The sequence below is a fragment of the Bos taurus genome, chromosome 19 (assembly GCF_002263795.3).
Source record: "Bos taurus isolate L1 Dominette 01449 registration number 42190680 breed Hereford chromosome 19, ARS-UCD2.0, whole genome shotgun sequence".
Classification (NCBI taxonomy): domain Eukaryota; kingdom Metazoa; phylum Chordata; class Mammalia; order Artiodactyla; family Bovidae; genus Bos; species Bos taurus.
In genome coordinates, this window is record NC_037346.1 from 48,061,669 (window position 1) to 48,082,217 (window position 20,549).

Below are 20,549 nucleotides of genomic sequence, written 5' to 3' on the forward strand. Positions count from 1 at the left end.
TTTTATAACTCTCAGTTATGGCAGTAAAAATAATCATGTTTGTACTTGTGAGGAACCATAAAGGGGAAGATAATGACAGTTTATCTGAGCTAGACAGGACCTTAGAGATCACCAGATAGAACTCACTCATTTTTACACATGATAGTCCCGAGACTGAGAATTAAATGACATGCCACAGTTCATAACGTTTTATCACTGGCTAGAGGCGATACACAGTGCAGATCTGCTGACTTGAAGTCGAGAGCCTTTTTCTGAACCATACTGACAGCAACATCTGCCTTAACTGAAAATGTGTAAAAGTAAAACAATGGTAATTTTTTTTCCTTAGTGAATTAATTTGTAAACTTCACTGGGCTTTCGTTTTTCAAAAACTGAGCAGTGAATGTCAGTAGGAGCTTTAGTGAGTATTCAAAAAAGAAGTGATACTGTTTCTTTAACATGGTTTACCTTTTAGCTCTCTTATTCAGTGCAACTTTTCGGAAAAAGATCGAAAAACTGGCCAGAGACATCCTGATTGACCCCATTCGTGTGGTACAGGGAGATATTGGAGAGGTAAGCCTGAGCAGGGCAGATGGAGTCCCAGTGGGTTATTTTTCACACTGGTGACATGGATTTCATTTCTCACTATTGAGAGAAAAAACGTTATGCACTTATGGATGAGGCAATGTGTTTCAAATTTGCTTTAAAAGCACAAGGGTTGGGGGCAATAGGTGAAATATGTTTGGCAAAATGTTAATAATTGTTGAAGTTTGGTGATGGTTACATGGAAGTTGATTTTGTTCATTTTATTCATTTTGAGTGTTAAAATTTTTTCCACAATAAAAGGTTTCTTTTTAAAAAAATTTATTTTGGAGAAAAAAAGAGCAAGTCTTGTCTGAAAGATGCTGGTCGGTTTGCATGGAAGTAACATCTTCAGTGATTGTGGGAGGCGGCCTGCGCAGTGTGGAGCGGGGAGATTTGAAAGGCCTATGGAATTAAGTTTTTGTTTTCCTCACCTATACATATGCCCTATGTGGAAAATTTCTCTGAATTGTGATTAGGAAATCAAATAAGGCAACCTTGAGAATTCCTTAATATGCTTAGTACGCTAGTAAAGTTCTGTGCTGCTTCTGCTAAGTCGCTTTAGTCATGTCCAACTCTGTGTGACCCCAGAGACAGCAGCCCACTAGGCTCCCCCGTCCCTGGGATTCTCCAGGCAAGAACACTGGAGTGGGTCGCCATTTCCTTTTCCAATGCCTGAAAGTGAAAAGTGAAAGTGAAGTCGCTCAGTCATGTCCGACTCCCAGCGACCCCATGGACTGCAGCCTACCAGGCTCCTCCGTCCATGGGATTTTCCAGGCAAGAGTACTGGAGTGGGTTGCCATTGCCTTCTCCAAAAGTTCTGTGCAGTTAGCTTTTAAACATTGTCCACTTTGATTGCTGAGTGCCTTCTATGTGTGGATATGAGTCGTACTAGGACCTCTTACTCTATTGGGAATAATCTGAATAGGCATGTAGAAAAGTATTGCAGAGCATTGGGGCTTAGAGATTATCTAGGTATATGTACACGTTAGCGGAGGGCTTCCCAGGTGGCACACTGGTAAAGAAACTCGCCTGCCAATGCAGGAGGTGCATCAGGGGAGGTGGAGAGCACTGTGATTTGAGAAGGGATGTAAAATTTGAGTTGCACTTGACTTGCTGAAGGAAGGCCCAAGGATACGGGGATTGTTCATGGTTCTTCTAGACACAGGTGGAAAGTGTGGTGTCGAGTTCTTACTCAGGTGCCCTGTGGCACAAATGTTGCCGTCATCTTTTTCATTTCTTTTCAGGCAAATGAAGATGTGACTCAGATTGTGGAGATTCTCCATTCTGGACCTAGTAAATGGAACTGGCTCACCCGGCGTCTAGTGGAGTTTACCTCTTCAGGGAGTGTCCTCCTGTTTGTTACTAAGAAAGCCAATGCTGAAGAGCTGGCCAATAACCTTAAGCAGGAGGGTCATAATCTTGGCCTGCTCCATGGTGACATGGATCAGAGTGAAAGAAACAAGGTTATTTCAGACTTTAAGAAAAAGGACATCCCCGTCCTAGTGGCCACAGACGTTGCAGGTAGGGTATGCGTTTCCCCAGTAACCCTCGGGTCCTGTGTTGTATGGGTTGCTCTGTCTGGCTACGTAGACCTGTAACGTCTGAAGAGGCCAGTTGAAGGCACTCTGCTGGCCCGGCTGTCCACACCCCATGAGGCAGCAGCTCAGAGCACGGTGATCACAGTCTGGAACTCTGAGTACCACTTCCCACTTAGTATTCCTCTCTGAAAAAAAAGAATCCCTGCAATTGGAAGACACTTGAGGATGAAACTGTTAACACAGTTACATCGTAGGCTGTGTCCCTAAATGTAGTAGATATCTTAGTTTGATTATGTAGTTTGACATATTTCACTCGAGATCAGAAAAAAATTTTGAAGTGTGATTTTTGAGTTTGTTCTGATGAGTTTTAATAGCTACACTTAAAAACTTGGTATTTTCTCTCAGAAAGGTGATCACTTCTCAGCCTCAAGACACATTTGATGTTGGTTGTAAATTTTTTTTTCCCCCAACATATTTCTGGTCAAGAGAGAGGCCACGGCAGGTTACTGGTAGTAGAAGATAGGTGTCCCTACACACTTAGTGTACCTAGCATTGTAGAATCTATAATAGTAGCGTTCCTTCTAGAAGGGTGGCTCACGTACCTATATCTCAGCACATCAAACCGTGTGCTTTGCTTAGATAAGAGGAATGTGGCTTCTTAGGAAGTAAGCATTTTGGGTGACTTTGGTGTTTTGACTTCTGATAAAGAATAAAAGAATTTGGTATTTTATTTCAGCCCGTGGTCTGGACATCCCTTCAATTAAAACTGTCATTAACTATGATGTGGCACGAGATATTGACACCCATACTCATAGGATTGGCCGCACAGGACGAGCGGGTGAGAAGGGCGTGGCCTATACCTTGCTGACACCCAAGGACAGCAATTTTGCTGGTGACCTTGTTCGGAACTTGGAAGGAGCCAATCAGCATGTTTCCAAGGAGCTCCTAGATCTGGCCATGCAGGTGAGTGGCTGGACACACTTCAGTGAAAAAACTTCAGTATGCCAGAGGCAGGTAACCTAGAAACATGACAATAAAGTTGGGCAGGTAGCACTTACAAAGCATAGATTGGTATTGTAGGACATTAAAACTCATCTGATTTGCCTTCTCATTCTCTGAGCAACATACACATTGAAAAGCTATCCTTTCTTGTGCTAAAATCTGTCCCTCAAATGTCTTCCTTCTTGCCGCATATCACACTTGTGAGCAATTTTACCATCAAAGTTACTATTCCCCTCACTGCCCTTTACCCCAGTTTTTTCTGATGGGGGCTAAAAATGTATGATGTCTTTTTTAAAAAAGCATTTCACTACTTCTCAGACCTTTGACTACACTGGTTGTTTAATCAAAACTGAGTGAGGCATTCTACTGAATTAAATCTTGAGTCATCTTGATACACACAGTTCCCAAATTGCCAATGTATTTGGGATACATGTTCTGATAGTAGAGACTTCCGTGTTTTTCAGATTCATAGGTCAGCCTGCAGGGCTGTTCACCTGTAATGCAGTTGTACTGTGGTACTACTGCCCATGCTTCCCACCCTGGGAGTAAAGGACCGGCATCTCAGGGGAGAGTAGAGTGATGGTTCCTTCCCTGTCCTGGAGAGCCAGTCCTAAACTATATTTTGTCTTTGGTGTTTTCCTACATCTCATTGTGTTTCAGGCTTCCTGTGTTGTCAGACTGATCAGCTTCTCTGATCATCACCTTGCCACCTTTCCCTCTCCTGGGGAGCCAATCTTAACTAAGTTTCTGAACCACATATATTTTGTTTTTGGCGTTTTTCCTACATCTCATTGTGCTTCAGGCTTCCTGTGCTCTCAGATTGATCAGCTTCTCTGATCAGCACCTTGCCACCTTTCAAGTACTTTTGATTGTAACTTGTGATAGTCAGATAAAGCTCTAAGCTTCCCCAGAGATTTTACATATAGATTGTCTGAGAAATAGAAAATAAATTCATTTTCCACGAGGAAGTTAGAAGTGGCCCAGAGGAACTGCTCTGCATTTGAAGTGTGTTGTAATCATTTCCCTTCCTGGAAGCTCTGAAGGAAGAAAGGAGCAGTGAAAGGAAGCCTTAGCTAAAGGCTCCTGGCAAATCTGACAGATTAAGCTACCAAAAAGAAGCTGACCTGTGGTTCCTGCGAACAGTTCCTCCTTTGCTGCAGATACATTGGCTAAAGATTCTCCCTCCCCTTTAGTTTCCTCTTTGACTTTGTTCTCTTTCTCTGGGTGCCTCTTCCTCCCGTGACTTAACCTTGAATTGTGTTTGCTGCAGAATGCCTGGTTTCGGAAATCCCGCTTCAAAGGAGGAAAGGGGAAAAAGCTGAACATTGGTGGCGGAGGCCTGGGCTACCGGGAGCGGCCTGGCCTTGGCTCTGAGAACTCGGTGAGTGCAGACTAGAGCAATGTCCTTCAGACTGGTCCTGTGCCTTTCATGACGTTAGGACTGTTCTTATTTACCTGAGTCTCAGTTCAAAACTCTGTCATCTGCTGAGTTAAGTCAGTACAGTGCTGGTTCTTAATGTGACTTTATATTAAAGAAGTAACTGTGTGTCCTTGACTGACTAGATGTGCTCAGGAAATCAGCGTAGATTAGCATTGGTTCTCAAAGTGTGGTCCCTGGACCTGGAGCAAATGCAGTCTCATGGCCCACCCTAGACCTGGTGAATCAGACTCTGGAGGTGGGGCCTAGCAGTCTTTCTACACGCCCTCCAGCATTGGCCTGAAGCCAGAGGGTCCCTCTATAATTCAGCTGTATCTTGTAACTAAACGCACAAACAATACTACACCCTGGGAAATTGGTTCAGATACGAGAGCTGGCTTTTCTCACCAACCAAATAACAAAAGCTCCCCCTGCCTGGCTCTCATAACTTTCTTGTCACTTTGATTCTTAAGCCAAGGAAGAAAGATGTCAGTCTACGTGTCTGGATCACTGTAGTTAACTTGGTGTCTTGGTGAAGTGGTCTGTCCCCTTGTCACAGTGATGCTGCTGCTATGGGTCATGCAGGTGATGGTGGTAATACCGAGCACGTAGTATGTGCCCGGCCAGTTCAAGCAGCCACACGTGTTAACTCAGGCTTCACAGTCACTCAGAGTAAACACACTGGCACACTGAGGCACCCAGGGTTACACTGTGGGAAGATTGAAGCTGAGGTTCAGACTCCTCGGGGTTTGGATGTAGAGCCTGAGCAGTTATGTATGTGCTGCACTGCCTTGTGGTCAGCTTTGGGCATAATCTGACCTCATTTCTTATTGTTAGGGTGGGTTCTCAGAAATAGATTTAATGGGTTGAAAAGCATAAAAAAATCCCACACCTATTTCAGCTCCCTCATGAGTTTCCAGCATATTGAGGCCCTTCTGTGGCAGTGGGCGTCCCTGCTTACTCTTCCTTACTCATGCGTGTGTTTATTTTTTAGGACCGAGGAAGTAACAACAACGTAATGAGCAATTATGAGGCCTACAAGCCCTCCACGGGAGCCATGGGAGACCGGCTGACGGCGATGAAAGCGGCTTTCCAGGTGTGAAATCAAGCACTGGGGGCAGTGGTGAGGGGCCCTGATCTTGCCGAGATGGTAGCTGGCCTTGTAGACTAGATGCTGGATTTCCCGAGGGCCTTCCCCCATTTTCAGTTCTGAATATCGGCTTAACTGCAGCTTACCTAGAGCTGCAGGTGTAGAGGCTGGACAAACCCCTGTTGCTGGTCATCCCCTTCAGGCACGCTCAGGGCCCTCGACCTACAACAGTATCAGTGTTCCCTCCCTGCTCTAAGAAACATCAAGGTGCCAAGGCTCTTGTAATCTAGTTGAGAGTGATTGCCATTTTTCAGCTGAGACAAGTTTGGTTCTGTGTCTCTTATGCCCTGAACCGCCTCTCATCCTTCTGTACCTCCAGTTAGCTAGCTGGGCCATTAGGTTTCTTAAACTTACTGTCTCACCCACTGCTCTTGTCTCTCTTAGTCACAGTACAAGAGTCACTTTGTTGCTGCCAGTTTAAGCAACCAGAAGGCTGGAAGCTCTGCAGCTGGGGCGAGTGGATGGACTAGTGCAGGGAGCTTGAATTCAGTTCCAACTAATTCAGCCCAGCAGGGCCACAGCAGTCCTGACAGCCCCATTGCCAGTGCCACGAAGGGTATCCCAGGCTTTGGCAGTCCTGGGAACCTCAGCAGTGCCCCGGTGACCTACCCTTCTGCCGGAGCTCCAGGGGTCAACAACACAGCTTCAGGGAGTAACAGCCGAGAAGGGACTGGGGGTGGCAATGGGAAAAGAGAGCGATATACTGAGAACCGGGGTGGAAGTCGTCACAGTCATGGAGAGAGTGGCAATCGGCATGGCGATAGCCCACGGCATGGAGATGGGGGTCGCCATGGAGATGGGGGTCGCCACGGAGATGGATACCGCTACCCAGAGAGCAGCAGCCGTCACACCGATAGCCGCCGTCATGCTGATGGTCATCCTCATGGAGAGAACAGGCATGGAGGGGGCGGAGGCCGACACGGGGAGAGCCGGGGTGCCAATGACGGTCGGAATGGTGAAAGCAGGAAGGAAAGTTGTAATCGTGAAAGCAAGATGGACCCCAAGGTGGACAGCCCCAAGGTGGACAAGATGGACAGCAAGACAGATAAGACTCCTGATGGTTTTGCTGTCCCCGAGCCGCCCAAGCGCAAGAAAAGTCGGTGGGACAGTTAGAGGGTATGTGCTGAAGTGTGAAATCAGTTGTCTTTAATTTTATTTTTAGATTTGGTAACTAGGTGTCTCAGGGCTGGGTTGGGGCCCAAGGTATAAGGACCCTGGGCCCTTAGTGGACAGCTGGAGTTTGGAGACGTGACCCATTCACCTAGGGAACGTTTCAGGTATTTTCTTGGGAAGCTGCTTTCGTCTTAGAAGAAGCCAGAGTCGGCAGCTTCTTTTGGCTCTGGGTGAGTGTCACGAGGGTCAGTTGAGGATACCTTGGGAGAAGGGGCCTTACAGGGCACAAAACTCACTCTAGGTTTATATTGTATGTAGTGCATATTTTTTACTAAAGTGTCACCTTAAAAACATCAACAAGTTTTTCTGTGGCCAGGCAGTCCTCATTTGAGGCTGGATTGATGGTGTAGATCAGTCATTGGAGGTGTTGGGATGTGCACGGAAGCGCTTCCAATCCTCTGCAGGGGAGGTGGGGGGAGGGGAGGGGCCTGATGCTACATGAGAGTTGACGCTCAGGTTTCCCAGCCAGCTTAGTGTCCAGCCCTGAGGCAGGAAGCAGCAGCCTGCCAGACCCAGAGTCCCTGCAGCTGAGGGGTAAAGACGATCCTGGAAACAGGACTGCTCTGGGCCTAAACTGTTGCTAAATTTAAAATGAAAAAAAAAAAAAAAACCCAACAACAGCTTTTAAAGTGTCTTCTATTTCATTGTATTTTTTTTAACTTGCCACAATGGTAGAAAAATCTTTTGCTGAAATGATTTTGATGATTTTTGTTCTATCTTGTTTATAAAAGGAAAAGAAATATACATACTTCAAATTTTGTGACTTTGTGAAGGTTTCTTTAAGATGTGCATTCCTTTCTGCTTGCTCTAGTAAATGTTTTACTACTGGGACCTGTGGATTGCTTGTCATTTCTACTTCACCATGAGCTGGAACATAGAAATACGATTAGCACAGTGCACAGGGGTGCGAACACCCAAGTGTTGGATCTGTCACATTCCCAGGAACTGAACTGTCAGACATCTATCCTGGTTTTATTCAGATGATAACGGGGGAAGACTCGAGAGAACCACTTGCCCAGGCACAGGCTGCAGTGGCTGCCACTGTGGTATGGGGCTTCCCTTATGATTTAACAGTGGTGAGACTTCTTGCCCAGTGCCCGACGTCCTTCACAGAAGGGTTGTGGGCTCTGATAGCACCAACGGAATTTTTAGTGGGGCTTTGATGGGAGCCCTTTCTTCCAGTCAGTATGATGCCCCCCTCACTGCCCAGGACCACTAGAGTGCAGGTAGCTGGAACCTGTCTTTTCAAAGACTGAGGCAGGCAAGGGCAGGGCTGGCACCAAGGAGGCCGGAAGGGGCACTGAACCCCTCCTTGTCCTCACAGTCCCGCAGAGGCCCTAGCGGCCCCGCTCACTTCCGCTTGTGCTTTTTCTTCTGCTCCTTCCTCTGCTGTGCTCTTTGGTCCTTCTTCATCCTCGAATCCACCACCTTGAAGTGACCTCTGACCCCAGCTGGCCGGCGCACTTTGCGGCCCACACCTTTTTTGGCTACCACATAGGTGACCTGGCGTTTCTCTTTGCCAAGCCCGGCCTTCCTGTAGAGACTGTAAGCGGAAGACACAGGTTAGAGGCTTCCTGCCGCTCCCTGATTCTGTGTACCTTTGTGGGTGACCCCCGGCCCCTCACCTTCGAAGCTGTGCCACTTTCTCCCGTTCTGAGATGTCCACTGTGTTAACCACAGCTTCTGCCTTCTTCTTAGTCTGCTCCAGCTTCTTGAGCATCTGTCGGGGGACCTCACAGTCAGGCCAGCCTCTTCTCCTATCCCTGCCCAGCCCAGCCCACCCAGCATCTCAGGTAGCCCCAAGCTCACCCTCCGTTTCTTTCTGGCCTTGGCCTCGGCCACTTTCTTGATGGGCCGTGCATTGATTTCCCGCCAGCGTTTCCGGTAGTGTTCCACTTCCTTCTTATCGACAGGCAACTGTCGTATCCTGTGCTGCTTTTCCTCCTGCACAAACCAGTCTGGAAGCTCCCCCTCGTCCTCATTGAACGTGTACCTAGGTGGAGAGAACACCAGATCAGATTTCACAGAAACCAGCCCTGCCACACCCTGCCCAGGTCGATTCTCATGACTTCTGGCCCCTCACCGGCTGAAGGAGTCGTCTATGAGGTCCCTCTTGGCTTTTTTGGAAGAAGCAATAAGTGCACCTAGAGCAAGGCCTTCAGGGTCCAGGATCCGATGCTTCACTAGGGAGGGAAGCAGAGGTCACAGCTCCGCCCCAATACCCACACCTCCGGCGGCCTTCCCTCCCACTCAGTGCCGCGCTCTCACCGGGGTCCTCGATAGGCACCACCTCAAACCCATCGTCGTCCTCTGACTTAGGCCCACGGCCGCGCTTCTTCCCGCGCTGTGATTTCCAGCTGTGCAAGAGGGGAAGGACGTGCACCCATGTCCCACCGTACCCCACGCCACCCAGACCCAACCCTAGTTCTTAATTAAAACTGCCTGGGGAACTTCCAGAAACCTTGCCCTCAGGCTGTACTGTAGATCACTTAAACCAGAACCATCTGTATTTAGCTCTCCAGCTCCAGCTCCCAGACGATGGGCCAGAACCACTGCTGCTCCTTGAGCCCTCCCGTCAGCCGCCACCACTCACCTCTCCTCGTCCTCGCTGCTGCTGTCACTGTCGGAGCTGCCATCGCGCTCCTCCTCTCCAGGCCCAGGGGCGACCTCTGACCCCTTAGGAGCCCCCACCTCCTTAGGGGCCTCACCCTGGCATGGGGGAGGCTTGCTTTTGGTCTCCTCATTGGAAGGCGGTGGCGGCGGCGGCTGCTGCCCCTTGCGACGGCTCTCAAACAACAGCTGGGCCTGACTGATCTCCAGGGCCTCGTCGGCGTCGTCCTCAATCCCACTGAAGCCGTCCTGCGATGGGGGAATCGTCAGGCACCCCCTCTCTCTCGGGGAATGCCAGCCCTGGTCTGTCTCGGCCCCTAGCCTCTGCTTACCTTGGAGAACCACAGGCTGGCCTGTTCTTCCTGCAGCACCGCCTTTTCCTCCAATGGTACCAACAGTGGATTCTCTTCTTCCTCCTCTTTATCATCTTCCGCTTCAGCAAATCGTACACTGTAGTCCCAAGGTCAGTGGGTGCGTCAATGCCCTGGAGGGCTTGCTGCCCCCCACTCCCACTGGGGACTTGAGCTGAGGGTGCCCTATAGACACCTCTGCAGACACACACACACACACACACACACACACTCACTCACTCACACTCACTCACTCACTCACTCCTTACCACTTTCGGTCCTTTAGACTCTGAGGTTCTTTGACTCCTGCCAGCTCCTCTGGATCCAGGTCACTACCCAGAGATGCGTCGTCGTCATCCTCACCATCTGATACATAGATGTCATCTCGTGGCAGGTCGGACAAAAACGCGTCTGCAGCACTCATGTCCCCCTGTGTTACCTCCTCTAACAACTGAGGAGCGACAGAAACAGAGGTCAAGGGCACGACAAGGAACACAGTGCTGTAGCCCTCCCGGTTCACCATCTTAGTCTCAGCAACGTTAGAAAACACACTGTGGCAAGTACATTACCTCCTTTTATAGACAGGGAGGTGACGGGGTTAACCGTTTAAAACACCCCATCCTAGGCCACGCCACTCAGCATTCTCTTCTTCAATTACTGGAAGGAACAGGTTTATGGAAAAGCACCCCATGGCCTAACTGGTGCCAAACTTTAAAATGTTTTAAAATCACTGGTTTTCAAATTACTCAGAAGGCACCTTATCACTGGAGAATGTCTACAACTGTTGTTTCCGTTGAATAAAGGAGCCCAGCAACATACATCTAACAGGAAGAACTGTTTCACTTATAAACCACTTGTCAACTCCAAAATCTGTTCTCATGGCAAAGACAGCTACTATTTCCTGACTTACACACCAGCAATCACATCTAACCATCTTTGTTTATTCCTTCCTAGCACCCTAGTAGGTGGTTTCTGTTAATATCTTTTACAGATGAGGAGAGAGGCAAAGCATGCGAAAGGCATGGTCCGCTCCAGGACCAGCATGCTCTCTGGCTCCAGTATGATGTGACCCAGCTGTTACCTTTCCACACAAGACCCACAGAAGCTCATTTTATTTGTGATGCTGCTTTTACCAGAAAAAGCAGGCTCTCTAGCATTCAGCAGAAAGCACCGTCCAACAGCCCAGTGCAGCCAGGCGCTGACTTGGTCCCAGTGAACTGAGCAACACTGTGCCCGCCTCCCCGAGGCAGACCCCCGAGCATACGCGCTGGAAACCCAGGAACCCTGGCTGCATCACTTATCACCTAATCTGGCAACGAGAGCCTTGTGGTTCTGATACTCTAGTTCTACAAGGACAAATAAATCTACATCACACTCACAAAGCTTCCTCAGTTCAGTCGCTCAGTCGTGTCCAACTCTTTGCGACCCCATGAATTGCAGCACGCCAGGCCTCCCTATCCATCACCAACTCCTGGAGTTCACTCAGACTCATGTCCATTGAGTCAGTGATGCCATCCAGCCATCTCATCCTCTGTCGTCCCCTTCTCCTCCTGCCCCCAATCCCTCCCAGCATCAGAGTCTTTTCCAATGAGTCAACTCTTCGCATGAGGTGGCCAAAGTACTGGAGTTTCAGCTTTAGCATCACAAAGCTTCCTACTCTACCATTATTTTAGGTGTACGTCTCCTCCTGGTCTTTGAAATACAAGGCTCTTGTTTTTTCCCAGCCTCCCCTCACCAAGTCACTTATGGGCGAAGACAGCAGCCACGAGCCATTCAGCGTACCAAACCAAAGGCCTCCAGGGCGCCCACCTCTAAACACCCACACAGGTCCTGCCATCTCCTGCGGGGGCCCCACTCCACCTCACCTGGTGACCCCGGATGGTACGCAGGGAGAACATGCCAGTCTCCCCCTCGTCTGCGATAGAAACCCCGGGAAGATCCATCTTCAGCTCCACGCGCTCCCGCTGCTTCCTCTGCTCACGCAGCAGCTTCTTCTTCTTCCTGAGGGGCAGGGTTGAAGAGTTCCAGCTGCCCAGTTCTGGAGACTCCCCAGCCAGGCCTTCACACTCTTCCGGATCTTTACCCACCAAGGGACTCGGCCGTGGTGGTCCCCCAGCTCCCCTCACCTCTTTAATTCTGCCACCTCCTGAGCCTTCATCTCCGCCAGAGTCCGGTTCAGCTGTTCCTCCTCCTCCTCCTCCTCCTGAGATGGCTGCGGCCCAGTCCCGGCTGCGGCCTCCTCCTCCTCTCCTTCCTCTTCCTCCCCGGAGCTGAGGCTGACACAAGTGTCCCAGGAGCTGATTATCTCCACAGACGCCTCCCGCCAACACCTGCTCAGCACCTGCCCTGGCTTAGCTCCCTCCTCACCTGATGTCCAGTGCCTTTGCTTGCTCCTTCAGCTTCTTGGCCACGTATCGCCGAAGCTTCGTTCTCCAGTTCAGTAGGGACCTGCCCCAGAAATACCATTCCTGACCCTACTGTCGCCGTCCCAACCTCCTCCTGGTTTAGGTCCATACCCCAAACCTCACGTGTGAGCCACATAAGTCCGAGGACTCAGGCCCCGACCCCACATCTCCAGCACAGCAGCATCCTGTTCCCCAAGATCCAGCGTCATGTCCCTCCCAGGCCTCCCCGCTGCCCCTTGGGGCTCCCAGAACTTCTGCCCACCCCCAGCGTGAACCTGAGCTCCTTGCGCCCCAGCACTTTGATGTCCTGACAGCACACCCGAATGTCCTCAGTGGTGGCTGGATGCTGTGCCAGCTCTTCGTCGTCTAGTGAGATCTGTTTTGGGGGGAGAAGAATAGGGAGGTGCTCAGGCCCTGTTTCCGGGGCTCCCCCACAGCCCTCAAGTCTGGGGACTCACTTCACTGGCTTTGGAGAGGAAGTCAACAGGGTTGGCAGCTCGGAGGAAATCAGTGACGGAGGTTCGATGATAGAGAGTAAGGTCACCCTCAGCGTAGCCTTCAGCCTTAAGAAGGGAAATAACGAAGGTTGAGCAGTCAGTCCCTTCTGGGCTGTCTGTAGGACCCACCAGGCCCAGCCTCCCCCATGTTCCATGACCTGAGAGTGGGCCCACTCCCTTAACACACCTTTGGCTTCTTCTTAGTCACCAATTCTGTAACAGTCTTGGCCTGAACTTCAACTTCCTTGAATGCAAACTTGGGGTCAAAGAATTTACTGTCAACCTTGTCAGGAGCCAGGAAACCTAAGATAATAGGATTCATAAGCAAGTGTGCTTTGGTAGGTAGGAGACTGAATCAAGAGAACAAATGAAGTTACACCTACCTTGGCAGACTACAAAGATCTCCGCAGATTCATGACGAGAGGCTTGGGGCTTGGTGGCCTGGACACGGCGGAAGAGCTGCTGGAAGATCCACAGTAAGGGCTGATAGTCCCGGGAACGGAAAACCTTTGTGATGAAGCAGCCACCACGGCCCAGAAAGTCACAAGCCAAACGCAGAGCCATCAGCGTCAAATGGGCTATGGGACAGAGATGGTAAGCTGAGGACCTCCGCAGCCTGAGAGGGCATGCCCGCCTCCACCCTCATCTCCACGTCCTCTGACCCCGGCACCTTGTGAGTAAGCATCATGGGCCCAGCTAGCCCCGACGTTGGGGGCCCCATCATTGAGCACAACATCAACCTTCCAGGTTTTCAGCTCCTTCCTCAGGGCCTACAGAGAAGGAAGAGATTACTGTAACTGAAATACAGACATGGCTGTGAACAGAATCACTGGGTTCAGCCATCTGTCCACCCAATCATTTGTTGAGTGCCCGCCACAGGCCAATTCCTGTGCCGTGGACAGGGGATACAACGATAAGCAAACCTATCTGTCCTCGTGGAGCTTAGTCTATAGAAAACCTGCTGGAAAGGATTTCATGGAAATCTCTGCACTTCCTCTAACTCCAAAGACCTCTTTCGTGAATAAACAAAGGCTGGATGGACACAGTGTCTTTGGGCCTTGTCAGAGAGAGAATCTGTGGACACTGCTTAGGGCATGGTAAACAGGAAAAACGTGCCTTCAGGGGATCAGGGTGGGAAGAGGGATGGATGCAGATGTCTACTTATCAAAAGAATGGGACAAAGAAGGTTCCTATTACCTGCCTACAGCGTTCTGTTGTGATGTCCTCCTGGAGGGTCACCACATTGGGAAGAGGCTTGATTGGGACCAGATCCACTCCTGGAAGAAAAGAGGGCAGAGGATTCCAAAAGGCTGCCTCAAGCAGGGAGGAAGGAAATGCAGAACCATAGTGTGTCACTCTCCCACCCCCTGGCACACCTAAGAGAGCCACCGGTCACTCACCCACAATAAGGCTGGATACAGGCATAAACTTGGCAGCCACTTGCAGCCTATAAAAGAGAAGTAAAGATTAAAATACCCTCGACCACCTCTCCCTCTCCCTTGACAATCTGATCTCCCACCCCTAGTGTTGGGAGTCTCTGGGACCTGGGACCTTTTGCTGCAGTGTTTGCAGTTGAACAAACAACTCCTCAAGTAATAAAATACAAACCACAAGTGACTAAAAATAACTGTATGCATGCCCAGCTGGGGTAAATTTTGGACAAGATACAAAAGACAAAAAACAAACAAATCCACTGCCACTTATGAAGAGCTAGAGCAAAAGCAGGGTCCTGCACTTGCCCCTGACACTCACCATCACCAAAGGGGTGAGCAAACCACCTAAGCCACTCCTAAGGCTGGGCTCCTAGATACACAGCAACCCTCACCCCATATAAAGAATCAGCTCATACCCCTCCAGGAGCTAGCAACGAAGGGAACGTCTTACTCGTTCTCATGCCCTCCTGCTGCAGCAGGGGCCCCAATAAAGCTTTGCCTGAATTTCCTGTCTGGCCCCTAATCAATTTCTACTGATTGGGGAACGCAAAGAACCCTGGTCTGGGAAAGATTGAAGGCAGAAGGGGACGACAGAAGATGAGATAGTTGGATGGCATCACCAACTCGATGGACATGAGTCTGAGCAAGCTCCAGGAGTTGGTGATGGACAGGGAGGCCAGGTGTGCAGAAGTCCATGGGGTCGTAAAGAGTCGGACACGACTGAGCAACTGAATGGAACTGAAGAACGCTGGTCAGTACCAGTCAAACGTATGTACACGTTCTAAATCTTCCCTCCTGAAGCTTACAGTTCTGGGGTGTACAGAAATTTGAGGCTGGTATTACTGTATCCCTCCCGCCCCTCAACGCAATTCTCAGTCATCCAAGGCTGGAACCCAGAAAGTTTCCATAAGGAGCGTCAGGTGCCAAGGTGTTACCCACCATCCACCCGGTGCAGCGCACAGGTCCAGCAATGCTCGGGCTTTTTGCAGAAATTGAAAGCGGCGATTCAGCTGGATCAGCTTGAAAGCAGAGCGGGACCGGTAACCTGGAGGCGGCGACAAAATACTGTAACAAGGTCCGCGAAGCGCTTTCCCAACGGGATTTCTGCGGCCTCCCGACCCACTACCCCTTCTGCGGAAAAGAAACTCAATATTCGGAAAGCGGGGCGAACCGACCAAGGTCGGTGGCTCGCCCGCTCTGACAGCACGAACCCTGACTCACCGGTCTCCTTCGCCAAGTGATAGAACTTGTCCCGCCGGCTCTTTCCGACTTTGCTCTTTTTGCCCATGGTGTAACGTGGAGGCACCACTCAATCGGGAGAGAAAGCAGAAGTTGGAACGTCTCTTCCCGGAGCACTAGATTCCGCTTTCCGTTTTCCACTCGCCGTCGCGGAGACACTCAGAGTCTTACTCGACACCACTCACCGGCAGCCAGCACCGTTTTCTCCACCCTGGAGAGACACATGTGGGCAGCATACGTACTTCCGCTTCCGCTTGCGTCCCTCGCGTCCCGGCTCCAAGTTTTCCGCCATTTAGAGCGTGGCCACAAATCTTATTCTCTGTAATCCTTCCCCAGGTTTTACATGTTGGAAGCTGGCACCAGGAGAAATGGCGCCAAAACCGAATTTCTAGAGAGTAACTAGGAGTTCTGTGCCTTTTACACCAAAGATCCTGATCTCGCGTACCCCCGTCCCTCCCCTCATGGCCCTTGTTATTTGTTACCTTCCGTCCTCACACCCCGCCCATTGACCCGGAACTGTTCTCTTCCCGAGTCTTTGGTACCCCCACCCCAGCAAGCGCCGGCTTTGCGCCTGCGCGCCAAAGCGGCTCTGATGCCGGCGGTCTCCGCGGAAGAGGGAAGATGGCGCTTGACGGACCAGAGCAGGTATGGCGGCGGCGGCCGGGCGGGGACTGGGGCTGGATGCGAAGCAGGTGCGATCCGAGGTGGGCAGCCAGCCGGGGCCAGCGGGTCGGGGGAGCCCGGGGTGGGTGGGCCAATCTAGACTGGGCCCTGTCTGGGACCGGATCTGCTGTGTCAGCGCCGCCCGCGGCGGGTCACGGCGGGGCCGGGAGTGGAAGACCGGGTGGAAGCCGATTGAGTGAGGAGGAGTGGTGAGAGCAGTGGGAGCGGGAACCCACTCGCGGGAGTCGTGGGCCCCGTGTTTCCTGCTGGCTGCGCCTGTACAAATAACATCTCGGGATTGTGTAGCGTTCCGGGTGCGCTGTTTCTTGATCCTTCTGAAAGTCTTAAGAGGTAGGCGGCATTCTCATTCTGTTTTAGTTTAGTCTTAAGGAAATGGTTGTGAAGAGATGGAGTGAGGGACGAGAACACAAACCTTAAATCTCCGAAATCAACGTGCAAGTAGCTTTATCCCCTGGATGTTTAGCCTTTTGGTTAATAGTTACACTTTGTCCTCAGATGGAGCTGGAAGAGGGGAAAGCAGGCAGTGGACTCCGCCAATATTATCTGTCCAAGATTGAAGAACTCCAGGTGAGAACGGACTTCAAAGGTCCAGAGGGAGCTAGAAGGGGGATGAGCGGATCTCTACAAATCCATGAAATTCCACTGCGGCGCAGTGGAAAAAGTAGTATTGATAACAAGTTAATAGTATAAAATATATGAAATTAACTGTCTCGTGTTCCCCTCAAATCCCACCTTTTTGAAGATAATTAATATTCACAGTTTCTTACACATCTTCAAGAGTCAAATTTTAACATAAAAGTACCCCCTAGCCAAAAGTCGTTCCTTTTAAAACCCTAATGAAACGGTTTCTTGTGAAGAGAAGACATAGGGTCAGGAAATGACATTTATCAGAGAAGGGTTGGGGCAGAGTGAGAGAAGAAAGAATTGAGGAGTCTGGAAAATGCTGATTCCATGGAACTGAATGAAATGAAACTGAACAGCCCAGTGCTCTAGCCTAGAGAAGCAGCAAGGACCACAGAAATAAGGAAAATAACGTAAATTGGATAGAGGCGCGCCGCAAGGGAAAATTCTTCAGGTACATTTCTTCAGGAAATAAATTCTTCAGGAACTTCAGGTACATTTGTGGGTATCATATTTGGTTTGTCATTTTTGAAATGCTTTACCTGTGTAACAAAGGTCCATATAGTCAAAGCTGTAGTTTTTCCGGTAGTTATGTATGGATTTGAGAGTTGAACCATAAAGAAAGCTGAGCACTGAAGAATTCATGCTGTTGAATTGTGGTGCTGGGGAAAACTTGAGAGTCCCTTGGACTGCACGGAGATCAAACCAGTCAATCCTAAAGGAAATCAACCCTGAATATTCATTGGAAGGACTGATGCTGAAGCTCTAATACTTTGGTGACCCAACATGAAGAGTCAACTCATCAGAAAAGACCCTGATGTTGGGAAAAACTGAGGGCAAGAGGAGAAGGAGGCGACAGAGGATGAGATGGTTGGATAGCATCACTGACTCAGTAGACATGAATTTGAGGAAACTCCAGGAGATAGTGAAGGACAGGAAAGTCTGGTGTGCTACAGTCGATGGGGTCACAAAGAGTCAGACACGAGTTAGCGACTGAACAACAATGTGTGCTTTCCTTTGTTCCTTATGTTAATCCTGGAAAGAGCCAGGATAGGGGTGCTATACCCACTTGCAGTTTGGTAACAGATCTAGACCTTTCTCATGGTTTTCTTTGGCTTTAACTCAGCTGATGATTGCCAGCAGTGGGGCTGGAACTTAGCATTCTGACTCAGAAATCTTCCCTCGATACCCAAGTTCCCACTCTGAGAAACTATGTTAATCAGCTGTTACTTGTCTCCGTTACGGTTTGTTATTCCTAGACCAGTATTAGACAAGCAGCTCCACCCCAACCCCAACCCCATGGTTGTCCTGCGCTCCAGAGGTGCTCTTGGAGGACGGGGTCAAGGCTGAAGTCATATTGGAGAATCTGAATGGGGAATGCAGGTGCCCTGTGCTTTCCTCACTCAGCTCATATCAGCCTATGAGGGTCTTAGCCAAGATTTTAACCTCCTCCTGTTTTCCACCCTTTGCTTCTTGTTCTCCAATAGCTGATTGTGAATGATAAGAGCCAAAATCTCCGGAGGCTACAGGCACAGAGGAATGAGCTTAATGCAAAAGGTGAGGAGGGAAAGATGGGAGGGCTGCATGGAGGCAACTGGTGTGAGGTCTGAGTGTTCAGTCTCCTTGAAGCGAGTCTTCACCTAAGTGCCCACTGCTTCATCTCTCTCTTGAGTTGCATTGTAATCTCTTTAAACACGTGAATTCTAGACTTTCTTTTTTGAGTCCTTCCCTTCAAAACTTCTGATTAATCATGGTGTCTGCTTCCCATCTAGTTCGCCTGCTGCGGGAGGAGCTACAGCTGCTGCAGGAACAGGGCTCCTACGTGGGGGAAGTAGTCCGGGCCATGGATAAGAAAAAAGTGCTAGTCAAGGTAAAGGCAGCAGGACCCGGCACCAGCCACCTGCCTCTGCATTCCCGTACCTTTATGCGCCGTGAGGACATTGTTCTCACCTTGGTGTAAGACTCATGGGTCTTCTGGGTGAGGTTAGTGATTTGGTAACTGTCAGGGACGGTCATACGCCCTTGTTTCTGTAGGTACATCCGGAGGGCAAGTTTGTCGTCGACGTGGACAAGAACATCGACATCAATGATGTGAGTGCAGCCCGGGAGGTGGGAGGTGGGGGTCAGCTCTCACCACACCACTTCCTGAACCTCTGTCCCTTGCCCAGGTGACACCCAATTGCCGGGTGGCCCTCAGAAATGATAGCTACACTCTGCACAAGATCCTGCCTAACAAGGTGGACCCGCTGGTGTCCCTGATGATGGTGGAGAAGGTGCCAGATTCAACTTACGAGATGATTGGTGGACTGGACAAACAGATCAAGGAGATCAAAGAAGTGATTGAGCTGCCTGTGAAGCATCCTGAGCTGTTTGAAGCACTGGGCATCGCGCAGCCCAAGGTGAGCAGAGCTTCTGTGCGAGGGCCATGCTGCTACTGTACAGCTACCCCACCCCGGGTAGACTGGAGCTTGCTTCCACTGGTCCTGCTCAGCCAGGGGCTGGGGGAAGAGACGCTACCAGGCCATCGAATGGTTTGGGTTTACGCTCCAGAAAGGACTTTGACGTTCACTTCTTTATCTCTAGTGTCTAACATGGAATCTGGTACAGTGCAAACACTCAGTAAATGTTCCTTGAATGAAACATGGGGGCCAGCTTCCTTCCCTGAGCCCCACCCTTGCTCTCTAGGGGGTACTGCTATACGGACCTCCGGGCACGGGGAAGACACTGCTGGCCCGGGCCGTGGCACATCATACAGACTGCACCTTCATTCGTGTGTCTGGCTCTGAATTGGTACAGAAATTCATCGGGGAAGGTAACTGTGGTCATAAACATGAAACTAAGGTGGGGAGGGGGCGGAACTCGTTAGCTCGTTGACACCCGGCTTGGTCTCCGCACAGGGGCGCGGATGGTGAGGGAGCTGTTTGTCATGGCCCGAGAACACGCTCCATCTATCATCTTCATGGATGAAATTGACTCCATTGGCTCCTCGAGGCTGGAGGGGGGCTCTGGAGGGGACAGTGAAGTCCAGCGCACTATGCTGGAGCTGCTCAACCAGCTGGATGGCTTTGAGGCCACCAAGAATATCAAGGTACGGTGGGGTCGGCTGGGGGAAGGACCAAGGGAAGGCCCTGGGTGAGGTGCAGCCTGCCTTCGGAAGGGCTTAGCTGACGCCACCTGCTTTGTCCACTCAGGTTATCATGGCAACCAATAGGATTGACATCCTAGACTCGGCGCTGCTCCGCCCAGGGCGCATAGACAGAAAAATTGAATTCCCACCCCCCAACGAGGAGGTTTGTAATAAGCAGCATTGGCAGCGGCCCCAGCTGTGGTGGTAGGCCCTGGGCTCAGGCTTTTCCCCTCCCATCGCTAGGCCCGGCTGGACATTTTGAAGATCCATTCTCGGAAAATGAACCTGACCCGGGGGATCAACCTGAGAAAAATTGCTGAGCTCATGCCAGGAGCGTCAGGGGCTGAAGTGAAGGTAACAGGAGTGCCCAAGGGAAAGGGGGCAGAGGCAGGAAGCACTGGGTTCAGGGCACAACGGCAGCGCCGCCTTCTTCCCTGCTCAGGGCGTGTGCACCGAGGCTGGCATGTACGCGCTGCGGGAGCGCCGCGTCCACGTCACGCAGGAGGACTTTGAGATGGCAGTGGCTAAGGTACGGGGCCACACCTTTCTGCCTTTGCTGGTGGTGGCTCTGGAGCAGTGGGGTCGGGTACTTGTTCACTGGCTCTCTAACTCAAATGCTCTCTCTCTCCAGGTCATGCAAAAGGACAGTGAGAAAAACATGTCCATCAAGAAACTATGGAAGTGAGGTGGATGTCCTTCGTGTGGATCCCTCAAATAAAGCTCTGCCGGTCAAGACCTT

At 50.5% G+C, this 20,549-nt stretch overlaps 3 protein-coding genes across 4 annotated transcripts in view; 2 read left to right on the forward strand and 1 right to left on the reverse strand.

Moving 5' to 3' along the window:
• DDX42 (DEAD-box helicase 42) overlaps nt 1-7,675 on the forward strand; it is a 35,841-nt gene extending 28,166 nt beyond the window's left edge. Inside the window, 6 exon segments of the mRNA XM_010816435.4 lie at nt 455-552; nt 1,809-2,085; nt 2,839-3,065; nt 4,375-4,485; nt 5,516-5,617; nt 6,056-7,675. Of these exon segments, the coding sequence (XP_010814737.2) occupies nt 455-552; nt 1,809-2,085; nt 2,839-3,065; nt 4,375-4,485; nt 5,516-5,617; nt 6,056-6,784 (1,544 nt within the window). The 3' untranslated portion in view covers nt 6,785-7,675.
• On the reverse strand, nt 7,467-15,939 carry FTSJ3 (FtsJ RNA 2'-O-methyltransferase 3). Of its 2 annotated transcripts, XM_024979863.2 has the most exons (21): nt 15,861-15,939; nt 15,361-15,589; nt 15,079-15,184; nt 14,107-14,153; nt 13,904-13,983; nt 13,377-13,476; nt 13,090-13,284; nt 12,894-13,009; nt 12,668-12,772; nt 12,485-12,585; nt 12,172-12,252; nt 11,931-12,080; nt 11,670-11,805; nt 10,074-10,255; nt 9,787-9,904; nt 9,438-9,703; nt 9,113-9,201; nt 8,928-9,027; nt 8,654-8,837; nt 8,470-8,564; nt 7,467-8,387 (listed from the first exon to the last, which is right to left on the reverse strand). In XM_024979863.2, exons 2-21 carry the CDS (start codon nt 15,425-15,427, stop codon nt 8,195-8,197), a joined length of 2,511 nt encoding a protein of 836 aa, XP_024835631.1. In that variant the 5' UTR covers nt 15,428-15,589; nt 15,861-15,939; the 3' UTR covers nt 7,467-8,194.
• A 14-nt stretch (nt 15,940-15,953) lies between these two features.
• Nucleotides 15,954-20,543, forward strand: PSMC5 (proteasome 26S subunit, ATPase 5). The gene is given in 12 exon segments (NM_174441.2): nt 15,954-16,023; nt 16,558-16,629; nt 18,171-18,240; nt 18,456-18,553; nt 18,718-18,774; nt 18,852-19,082; nt 19,369-19,495; nt 19,581-19,771; nt 19,875-19,973; nt 20,054-20,164; nt 20,253-20,339; nt 20,442-20,543. Coding segments are annotated over 12 exon segments (1,221 nt in total). The 5' UTR covers nt 15,954-15,999; the 3' UTR covers nt 20,496-20,543.
• The last annotated feature ends 6 nt before the right edge of the window (nt 20,544-20,549 follow it).